The sequence below is a fragment of the Mustela putorius genome, unplaced genomic scaffold, assembly GCF_011764305.1.
Source record: "Mustela putorius furo isolate JIRA1106 unplaced genomic scaffold, ASM1176430v1.1 tig00537227_pilon_pilon_pilon, whole genome shotgun sequence".
NCBI classification, from domain to species: Eukaryota; Metazoa; Chordata; class Mammalia; order Carnivora; family Mustelidae; genus Mustela; species Mustela putorius.
This window is the reverse complement of record NW_025422368.1, coordinates 18,439,194-18,451,327: the sequence shown is the minus strand read 5'-3', so window position 1 is coordinate 18,451,327 and position 12,134 is coordinate 18,439,194. Positions and strand designations below refer to the sequence as shown.

The window sequence follows — 12,134 nt, the reverse complement described above, 5'->3', positions numbered from 1 at the left end:
CACTGTGTCTCTGACAGCATATCCCTTCACGATAGGGCTCATATGAAGGACCAGTGAATGGGTTTATTAATCTGGAAAGAAAATGGAACAGCTGAGTTTTGACCAGAGTGTTTTGCTTTGTTTTTATTTGTAGATGGAATCACCTCAAACTTGTCATTCTTTTGAAGGAGCTGATAAAAAAAGGGAAGAAAAAAATTCAAGTAACTTCCAGAAGTCTGCAAACATGCTTCAGCAGTCTAAGCATACAGGGACTAAGAAGAGAAAAATTGATGATGCATGAATGTTTCTAAATTTTCCAAGAAAACGGTTTATGCATGCATACAACAGTATTTTGTAGTTAAAAGTTTAAGACAATTTTATTAATATTTTATACATATGGAACTTATATCCAAAGTATTAAAGACTTGAAAATTCAAGATCATGAATTATGTAAATTTACAGTATGGAGAAAAATAATTTTTTTTTTTTGGAGAAAAATAATTTTAATGCAAAATATTTAAGAAGTGAGTTGGGGGAAATTGGAGGGGGCATGAACCATGAGAGACTGTGGACTCTGAGAAACAGGGTTTTGGAGGGGAGGGGAATGGGGAGTTGGGAGGGCCTGGTGGTAGGTATTAAGGAGGGCACGTATTGCATGGAGCATTGGGTGTGGTGCATAAACAATGAATTTTGGAACACTGAAAAAAAATTAAATTAAAAAAAATAAAATTAGATTCCCCCTCTCAAAAAAAGAATGAGTTCACATATCTTAAATCCTTGATCCCTTGACATACCTTCTGATAGCAGTGTTATATGGAATATTTTACATAGGCCTATCACAGAAAGGGAGTGATTTCAGCTCCTAACAGCTGTAGAATCCAAATGTAAAAGGAATAAGTTATCAATAAAAATGATATTAGCAAGGAAGCTATTGCTATATCTCTTAAGTAAAACAAAACAACAAACCTCTTGAAACCATATAACCCTTTCTGTCATAACTAAAGAATGAGGCGGGCATCCCAGACCAAGATATTGGCTAAGTACATAATAACCTAGCTAAATCTGCTCCAAGGCTAAATCAGGCTAAATATATGTAACTTATATCCTTACATATAAAGTAGTCAATTTTGTATTGGAAAAAGTAACTTTAAATTATGTGATCTTTGCAATTTTATTTATATTTTAATGCTTTCCCACTGAAATCATTATCACTTTTGTATTCTTCATTAAATCAGTGCATTTACCTTATTGAGACTTCTGTGTGTTGTATGGAAAATTAAGTCCGGAACTTAATTTTTTTTTTTAATTTTTAATTTTTTATAAACATATCTTTTTATCCCCAGGGCTACAGGTCCGTGAATTGCTAGGTCCACACACCCCACAGCACTCACCAAAGCACACCCCCCTCCCCCCCGCCAATGTCTATAACCCCACCCCCTTCTCTCAACCCCCCTCCCCCCAGCAACTCTCAGTTTGTTTTGTGAGATTAAGAGCCACATATGGTTTGTCTCTCTCCCAATCCCATCTTGTTTCATTTATTCTTCTCCTACCCACTTAAGCCTCCATGTTGCATCACCACTTCCTCATATCAGGGAGATCATATGATAGTTGTCTTTCTCCGCTTGACTTATTTCACTAAGCATGATATGCTCTAGTTCCATCCATGCTGTCGCAAATGGCAAGATTTCATTTCTTTTGATGGCTGCATAGTATTCCGTTGTGTATATATACCACATCTTCTTTATCCATTCATCTGTTGATGGACATCTAGGTTCTTTCCATAGTTTGGCTATTGTGGACATCGCTGCTATAAACATTCGGGTGCACGTGCCCCTTCAGATCACTACGTTTGTATCTTTAGGGTAAATACCCAGTAGTGCAATTGCTGGGTCATAGGGCAGTTCTATTTTCAACACTTTGAGGAACCTCCATGCTGTTTTCCAGAGTGGTTGCACCAGTTTGCATTCCCACCAACAGCGTAGGAGGGTTCCCCTTTCTCCGCATCCTCGCCAGCATCTGTCATTTCCTGACTTGTTGATTTTAGCCATTCTGACTGGTGTGAGGTGGTATCTCATTGTGGTTTTGATTTGTATTTCCCTGATGCCGAGTGATATGGAGCACTTTTTCATGTGTCTGTTGGCGATCTGGATGTCTTCTTTGCAGAAATGTCTGTTCATGTCCTCTGCCCATTTCTTGATTCGATTATTTGTTCTTTGGGTGTTGAATTTGCTAAGTTCTTTATAGATTTTGGACACTAGTCCTTTATCTGATATGTCATTTGCAAATATCTTCTCCCATTCTGTCAGTTGTCTTTTGATTTTGTTAACTGTTTCCTTTGCTGTGCAACAGCTTTTGATCTTGATGAAATCCCAGTAGTTCATTTTTGCCCTTGCTTCCCTTGCCTTTGGCGATGTTCCTAGGAAGATGTTGCTGCGGTTGAGGTCGAAGAGGTTGCTGCCTGTGTTCTCCTCAAGGATTTTGATGGATTCCTTTCTCACATTGAAGTCCTTCATTCATTTTGAGTCTATTTTTGTGTGTGGTGTAAGGAAAAGGAAATTTCATTTTTCTGCATGTGGCTGTCCAATTTTCCCAACACCATTTATTGAAGAGGCTGTCTTTTTTCCATTGGACATTCTTTCCTGCTTTGTCGAAGATGAGTTGACCATAGAGTTGAGGGTCTATTTCTGGGCTCTCTATTCTGTTCCATTGATCTGTCTGTCTGTTTTTGTGCCAGTACCATGCTGTCTTGATGATGACTGCTTTGTAATAGAGCTTGAAGTCCGGAATTGTGATGCCACCAACTTTGGCTTTCTTTTTCAATATCCCTTTGGCTATTCGAGGTCTTTTCTGGTTCCATATAAATTTTAGAATTATTTGTGGAACTTCATTTTCATTAAAAAGATGCATTTTAAGAATTATATAATCTTCTAAATCAATATTTGGATCTAGCTGTTCTTCTCCATATGATGAAAGATCCATCTGATTTAAAATTAAGTTTTCATGTTTCTCCTAAATCAGTTTCACCAACTAAGACAGCTCCCATAATTTGTCCAGTTGCTTGACGACTTTGCTGAATTCTTGTCCTTTGGTGGTACATCCAGCATTAATTCATGATCTGAATCTAACATCTGTGGGTTTTATTTTCCCAGCAATATGACCTGTATACAGAGATGATAAAGTTATTCTAGCGAGTACCAAAAAAGGAATGATATACAGTTACTTTGTGTTATGCTAGAATGGCCAGTATAAAAAAATCTATTCACAAAATTTTACAGCTAAAAGTGTCAGAGGAGAGAATCACAATGAAAACATCTGAATGACATTGCATTTATTGTACAGATGACACTACCACACAATCTCTATGATCATTAGAAGTACCTAGTGAATTAAAGATGTAGGCTCTGGACTACATTGGCCTAGAGTCATGACTTAAAGATATAATAAGGAACTGAGTTAGATCTTTCACAAGCAAATTAATCTCCTTAAACCTTATGTACGTGTGTTACTCATCAGTAAATTATGAAGAAAAGACTTGCCTCAGTAATGTAAAGAGGAGTAAATAATATGCATGACAAAGCACCTGGTTCATTTTTGAGTACAATAGCTGTGAGTTCCCCTCAGAAAGCAAGAATGAATCTCAAGTAAGTGCAGAAATGCACCAACAGGGAACAAATCTGAAACATTTTTTTTCCCCTTTAATTATAAAATAGTAAACCAGGAAGGTAGGTAATAATTAGGAATTAAGGCCAGCAATAATAGCAGGCTTGATTTATAAGAACTAGGAAATGAGTGATATTTTTCTAAAATGGTGAAAGCCATGTAAAATCAATGAGAAAATAGACAATTAGTTACAAGACTAACAAGCAGAAAAAGACACTGATTTGCTTTTCTAGAATCTTACCTTATAGTTAAAAAATTTTGCTACATGAGCAAACAGTTCAATGCTGAAGTCCATTGTCAATAGATTCTTGTAAATTAGCCGCAGCCATGGACTTCACTGCATACCATCCCATCTGTCTAGCCTGGGTCCACAGCCTCATCTGGAAGAAAAAAAGAAAATTTTTCATTGTTCTTACTTTAAAGATGCCTTACAAAATTCCTTAAAGGGTTTCAATGCTGACAGCCCTTGAGATTGGCTACATCTAGTGAGATAGAGGACTAGTTGATTGTCTCTGCCATAGAAGCAGTCACCAGTCCACACTAACCAAACCGATTTTGGTATCTGATAATTCTTTACAAATTACTGCCTTTAAAATTAAAGGAGGATACCAACTCTGTATGTTTCAATAAACTTGCCATTAAAAATAATTAAAATAGGGGCGCCTGGGTGGCTCAGTGGGTTAAAGCCTCTGCCTTCGGCTCAGGTCATGATCCCAGGGTCCTGGGATCAAGCCCTGCATCAGGCTCTCTGCTCTGCGGGGAGCCTGCTTCCTCTCTCTGCCTGCTTCTCTGATTACTTGTGATCTCTGTCAAATAAATAAATAAAATCTTTAAAAAAAAAAAGTGCTCATTTAAAAATAATTAAAATATTTCAGGCTACACTAAGGTAAGAATACTAATTTTTTTTATAAGTCAGATTTTTTTAAAAAGATTTGATTTATATGACAGTTCACAAGGATCAGAAATATATTTTTTTGAGAGACAGAAAGAGTGCAAGCAGGGAGGGGCTGAGGGAGAGAATCCTAAGCAGGTTCAATGCCCAGCGCAGAGCCGGACATGGAGCCAGAGCCCCCAACCCTGAGATCATGACCTGAGCTGTGAAACAAGCGTCAGATGCTTAACTGACTTAGCCAGTCAGGTGCCCCGATAATTTTTTTATTTTTAAGTCAGTCTTCTGTGTATAAACAAGATCAGTTTGATTAAGTGAAGGGGATTCTGTGGGCAGGGAGCAGAGCAAACAGCACAACACTAGAGAACAGCTCACTGGGGTGGCCAGCAGTGTTACACTGCTGCAGCATTACTGACGGTCTACAGCCTCAGAGTCCCTCCAGTTTGGGTCTTGGATCATATAAAACTAATTAGTGTACTTATTTATTGCTTCTACAAATTAAGACACAGGTCTACTAGATTCACTCAAAACAAGAAACACCTGTTTATTTTTGAATATTTCTTATAGAAGAGTCTGACCCCTATTAAAGATATAATTTATCCTACAAGGTTTAAAATGTTAAAAAAAAAAAAACCCAAATCCACAAATTCCCAATTTCTAATTGAGGGTTGATGACAGTCCACAGAATTGACAGCGAATGACTAAGGGGGAAAATTGAAAAGCCAGCACTTTAGAAACAGGCTGAAAGCACCCTTCCTATTACTGTTATCTCTGCTGTTTGTCAAAACACACAGAGTGTTGAAGGTCCCTCTCAGACTGCATCTAGCCTTTCTGCTACTTCACACTCCACAGTTAATCTGAAGGAGTAAAACCTGCCTGCAGATCTGGTCTTTCACTGTGTGTTGCCTGGTTCTTTTATCTGTAAAGTCTACGTGTGTCTCTACTCCTCCTAAGACCACCTCCCTTAAGGCTGCAGTCTGAGTATCTTCCTTGAGGATTTCTGCTCCATTCCAAGGAGGCAGGCAGCACTGTGAGGGCAGCAGGATGTGGACATCCAATTGGATGGAGTTGTTCAGCTGAGGAAGGCTGTTCACTACGGGGAAGTTTTTCAGTCCTAATTCCCACAAGCATGGAACTGAGGTCATCAGGATCTCACAGGGTCATCATCTACATGGTTTATACTTCAGTATGTTGCTTATTCATCTAAAAGTGTGCCATCCAGTTTGGTAATCACTAGACACATGCAGCTATTTAAAATTAAATGTAAATAAAATTATATTCAGTTCCTCAGTCACATTCAGCCCATTTTAAGGGCTCAACAGAGACAAGCAACTACCTGACTGGACACTGCAAACATACAGAACATTTCTGTCATCACAGAGTTCCACTGGATGGTGCTAAGTGTTTGAGGATATGACATCCCAGAGTGTTCCATCACTATATAATAACTTACCAAAAGGGAAACATTCTTTTTTTTTTTTTTTTTTAAATGTCACAAAAAACTCTAGGACAGCTTCCTACTTAAGTGGGAAGACCAGAGATTTGGATTTGCTGGTAGCGACTCCTTTACGGTCAGATGGAATCTGAAAAATCAGATACAAAGGTGTGATGATGGATGCCGGCTTACCTCCTGCCACACCGGCCCGGGCCTCCAGGATGTGGTGCAGATGTCATCCATGGCGCAGACATCAGAGAGATGTGTGTGCATGGAAGCATCCACTTTCAGGCCACCGTCTTCTCCCAGAGCAAACTAAATAATGTTCCTGATAAGCATTTGTGGGAAGAAAAATGAAAGATGCCTTTTTTGGTCTAAAGTAAAAGAACATGTCAAATTTTTACACCTCGGTATGCTGATCTTCAGTGAGAGGAAAAAAAAAAAAAAGGCAGCTGCAAAGTTTAGACAACTCAGCTGAATTTTCCAGGGAATCAAAATCCTACTAGGACCGTCCCACTGAAAAATTCTTAAGACTTTGAACATCAAGAACACTCAATAACCATATGACTACACTTTAACTTTAGACCAGTAACTTGTAATTATAATATTTCTCAGTTTTATGAGCTTCAAATGCTAAAAGACAGAAAATACAAGATAGTTTCTCTAAAAGAATCATTTCTAAGATTTCGTAGGTATCCATCTCTTCAACCTTTAGACAAATGAACTGCTCGTTATGTCCCATTTATGAGGACACTGATGCTGGGATGTTTACTGCTTAAGGAGTTTAGGCAATATGAATTACTGTAAATAAAACATGACTATAAACTAAACTGTTTTCAGGTTTTTTTAAAATTTTATAAGATTTTATTTATTTATTTGACAAAGACACAGCGAGAGAGGGAACACAAGCAGGGGAAATGGGAGAGGGAGAAGCAGGCTTCCTGATTCGGGGCTTGATCCCAGGTCTCTGGAGTCATGACCTGAGCTGAAGGCAGACACTTAATGACTGAGCCACCCAGGGGCCCATTTTCAGCTTTCTTAGAAGTTATAGTTTTACACTAAGACAATAAACTGTTAAAAATAATCATAGCAAGACAAGAAATTTCACCTTACGTTGTTGCCTTAGAGAAAAGGGTCTATATTTGGTGTTAATTCCTGCAGCACTGACAATGAAATCATAGCCATTTTTCTTTTCATTAGTCAATTCTATATATATATATATATCCCACCTTAAAAAAAAAAAAAACAGAACAAAAACAAAAACCTTTTATTCTCAAATGTAATCACCAGTTGTTGTTAGAATTATGTGATAAATGCCTAGAACAAAGAAAGAAGGCAGGACAGGACTTTAAAACAACACTCCTTAAGGGACTCAGTTAACAGCCTGCGACTCTTGATCTCCTTGTGAGTTCTAGCCCCGGGTTGGATGTCGAGTTTACTTAAAAAAACAAAAACAAAACAAAAAACCCTGACAGACTGGACTCTGGGAAACAAACTGAAGGTTACAGAAAGGGGGGTGGGGAGGGATGGGGTAGCTGGGTGATGGGTATTGAGGGCACGTGCTGTGATGCGCACTGGGTGTTAGTTAATATGCAACTAATGAATTATTGAACACTACATCAAAAACTAATGATGTACTACTATATGTTCGCTAATTGAACATTAAAAAAATCCTTAATTTTTATAAGGCACCTTTGCTAAAATAATTATAATACAATCACCATTATAATCTCCTTGTTTTTAGTAGGATTACAAAATTATAGCATTTTTTTTATGTTCTGTTAGCCACTAACTATGTTAGCCACATAGTTTTTGATGTAGTGTTCAATGATTCATTAGATAACTATAGCACCCAGTGTCATCATAGCACGTGCCTTTCTCAACTCCCATCACCCTGTTACCCCCTAAATTATGGCATTCTAAACATTTTTCCTTTAAATTTAGACATACAACTTCTAACAAAGTAAATTTGAATTGATAATCACTTCATAAATTATTTTTTTAAAGGTACTAATACATCATACTCCACTGAGAGTTTAGTCTAACAAGATTACTCACTTTTCAATGCTTTCCCCTTAAATTAACACTACCTTTTCCCATGGAAAAATTCAAAGAATTCAAAAACAGTGGAGTATCTCATACACCAGTTTGGCTGAGTGTATTTCTTCAAATGGTAGTAGTCCTTATAGGAAGTGTGGAGTAGGGATTAGATCTGTTTCTTAATCCCAAATTTATGGATTTTCTCTGATTTGGGGGAAGTCACTTCACCTCTGACAGCATAAAAGTTTTAGTTTACATTTTGATCTGTAAGATACTTTGATTGCTCACAGAGTTGTGGTTACAGCACCATAACCCCATGTAAAATTATTAGGAAACTTGGGGACTAAGTAATGAAAAATAAATTACTTACATTATTAAGTAATGGTTTCATCGTTAATTTTTATGTTTAAATTTCATATGGAAATCTAAAGTTGTTCTTTAATACAGGAAGAATAAGTTTTCTTCTTTTTAAATTAGTGGTTATTTTATTTTTTTCTTATTACGTTACTTACTTTTATCAGTTGTGACTGACTGATTAGAATGGTCTCTGGGAAAAGGCAAGGACTTTTTATTAGAAATTCTAAATTCTTCCTGAAGGTAGATTTTCTTTACTTTCACACACAGTTTCAATGTGTACCTTATGAGAAAACTAAAAGAAAATTTTGGTCACCATAACACATGTCCCCCAAATTACAATACATTAGATATACAATTCAATATACAAACATACAATATGCAAAAATACAATAAAAATATTTCTTACAATTTCTTACAAAATGGAAACACACTAAATGAGCCCAAAATAAGCCTCTCAATTTATGTGCATAAAAGGAATGAACAGAAATCCATTCAGAACTTAAGAGGACAAGTGGTTGCACTGGCACTGGTGGGTAACACCAAGGGCATACTCATTTATAATTTCAAATACAGTTTTTAAAAACTGCAACTGCTAGAGACTATAAAAGCCTCCTGTGGGGCGCCTGGGTGGCTCAATGGGTTAAGCCTCTGCCTTCGGCTCAGTTCATTACCCCAGAGTCCTGGGATCAAGCCCCACATCGGGTTCTCTGCTCAGCAGGGAGCCTGCTTCCCCTTGTCTCCCTCTCTGCCTGCCTCTCTGCCTACTTGTGATCTCTATCAAATAAATAAAAAAAAAAATCTTTAAAAAAAAAAGTCTCCTCAGGGGCACCTAAGTGGTTCAGTGGGTTAAAGCCTCAGCCTTCAGCTCAGGTCATGATCCCAGGGTCCTGGGATCAAGCCCCACATCGGGTTCTCTGCTCAGCAGGGAGCCTGGTTCCCTTCCTCTCTCTCTGCCTACTTGTGATCTCTGTCTGTCAAATAAATAAATACAATCCTTTAAAAAAAAGTATCTTAAAAATAGATAAATAAATAAATAAAATAGAAGCCTCCTGAGGGTAGGTCCATGCCGAATTACTGTTATATCTGGAACCTCAGTAAAGTGCCAAGTACATAAGAGATAATGTTTACTGAACCAAACTAAAGTACTCAGGTTAAAAATACTATTAATCTTTGGATCTGAAGATGCAGGAAGAAATTATTTTGTATAATTTCTATCACAAAAATTAGATATGCCATGAAGCCAGCTCCCCTCCAAACTACCCAAGGCTGTAAAGAAATTATACACAGTGATGAGGACTTCATATATGTTTCTTATAGTATTTAAATATCACAGCCTTTTAACTATTTAAAAACAAATATCTAATAAATAGAATGAGTAAAAGCAAGTCATGTTTTCTAATTATGGTGTTAAATATGTATTTTATTTAGAATTCATCTAATAACCTTTGACATATTATAATGCATGTGAAGTGACCTTTGAGAAAAGATTAATTTAAAACAGGACGGTTATATTCACTCTGGTCCAGGTCTGGAAATCCCTCTGCCTGGGGCACTAAAAAGAAGGGCACAAATCAGTTTTAGATGAATGAAATATTCACTCACTTAACTTTGGTAAGGAATTGGGCCAAGCACCATTGGTCCTCTCTGTCTTAGCACTTTGAATTTTAAGTAAAGTGACCTCGCTGTTTAACTTATTTGTGACCAGTCTTTAATGAATGGTTTAAGAATTTAAAATTGCTTTTTAGATTTAACTAGTATATGAGCACATAGCTCTTTTGTACCTTTAGGATTCAAGCCTTCATGTCAATCATGTCTCAAGGTACTGCCCATATTGCCAGCACCAGCTTTGGTTTGTGTTTCCTTTTTCCTTCCTGAAGAGATAAATTCAATTCTAAATTCAAATGATCTAAAAACTGCCAGGCAGAGAGTACTTGTGTTCTCAAGGTTTTAGGCAATGTTATGATTCTCATATGTTTATACAGCAAGACTACACTAAGTTATGTGTTTTGATCATCTTATTCATTACTCTAACATTTTGTGATATAGAGTTATAAAATGGATCTTTCAATCAAGTGTTAAATGCATATACAATATGTTTTTGAATGCTACATACATGGTTAATCTGAAAGGCACAATCTATCCAATAAAGGGTTGATATCCAAAATATATACTCATAAACTCGGTAACCAAAAAACCAACCAAACAACAACAACAACAAAACACAAAACACCAACCAAAATAAAAATTGGCAGAGGACCTGCCTGATATTTTCCCAAAGACATATAGCTGGTAACAGACATATGAAAAGATGCTTAACATCAATAATCCTCAGAGAAGTGCAAATCAAAACCACAATGAGGTATTACCTTAACACCAGTGAGAATGTCTAGAATCAAAAACAAGAAATAACAGTGTTGGTAAGAGTGTGGAGAAATAAGATCCCTTGTGCACTGTTGGTAAAAATATAAATTGGTACAGCCACTGTGAAAAACAGTATGGAGATTCTTCAAAAAATTATTAGAATTACCATATTACCAATGAATGACTCCACTAAGGAGTATTTTACCCAAAGGGGGAAAAAACAAACAAACAAACCTGTAGGAGGAAGGGCAAGATGGTGGAGAAGTAGGAGACCCTGTTTCAACTGGTCCCCTAAAGTGAGCTAAATATCTACCAGAACACTCTGAACACTCATGAAATCAGCCTGAGATGTAAGATTATACACATCTGGATTTCTACAGGGGTGAAGACATCAGTGGAGAGGTAACATGGAGTGGGAATGCTCAGACTGATAATCTGAGGATTAACAGAAGGGGAAGGAAGCCATCAGAAGCGACCCATTGGAAAGTAATATCCCAATATGAAAGTGCCCCATGATTAGGGACCAGCATTAACTTGGAAACTAGTTAAAAGCACTCAAACAGAGCAAAAGATGTTTAGGGGCAAGTGGAGGAACTGGGTAGTCACGGGCATGGGCCCCAGCTCACAGACCCAGGACGGTCTCTAGCCACCTCTCACCAAAATGACAAGGAGGAGAAACACCCAATAGAGGAAAAATTCAGAGACTGTGCCCTCTTCCAGAGAACTATTGGATATAGATATAAACAGTGTGTCAGAAAGGGAATTCAGGGTAATGATTATCCAGGCAATGGCTAGGTTGGAGAAGACAATTAGTGGCAACATAGAAATTCGAAGGGTGAAAGTGAGGGCTGATCTGTCAGAAAGATAAAAATGGTATCAGTGAGGTCCAATCTAATCCAAATACTCTGACAGCTAGGGTAACCAAGGCAGAAGACTGAATTAGTGGTCTAGAAGATAAACTGACAGAAAAGGAGGATTGGCAGGAGGCCTGGAACAAACAGCTTAGAAGCCATGAAAACAGAATTAGGGAAATAAATGACACCATGAAACAGTCAAACATCAGAGATATTGGGATCCCCAAGGGAGTGGAGAAAGAGAGAATACTAGAAAATATAGCTGAGTCAATTCTGGATGAAAATTTCCCTAGTCTGGGGAATAGTGTTTGTGTCCTAGAGGCAGAAAGTACACCCTCTAAGGTCAACTAATCTAGAAAGACCTCCAGACACTTAATTCTGAAATTCATGAATCATAACTTTAGATAAGAGGTCCCAAGAGCAGCTATGGGGAAGAGATTCCTTAGGTATAGAGGATGGACCATGAGAATAATGTCAGACCTGTCCACAGAAAACTGGCAAGCCATTCAGAGCACTAAATGAGAAGAACATGCAGTCAAGAATACTTTATCCAACAAGG

General features: G+C 37.5%; 1 protein-coding gene across 1 annotated transcript in view; it reads left to right on the top strand.

Moving 5' to 3' along the window:
- Window positions 1-416, top strand: part of RECQL (RecQ like helicase) — a 54,158-nt gene extending 53,742 nt beyond the window's left edge. Inside the window, exon 15 of the mRNA XM_004771784.3 lies at window positions 134-416. Within this exon, the coding sequence (XP_004771841.1) occupies window positions 134-280 (147 nt within the window). The 3' untranslated portion in view covers window positions 281-416. The remainder of the gene's footprint in view (window positions 1-133) is intronic.
- The last annotated feature ends 11,718 nt before the right edge of the window (window positions 417-12,134 follow it).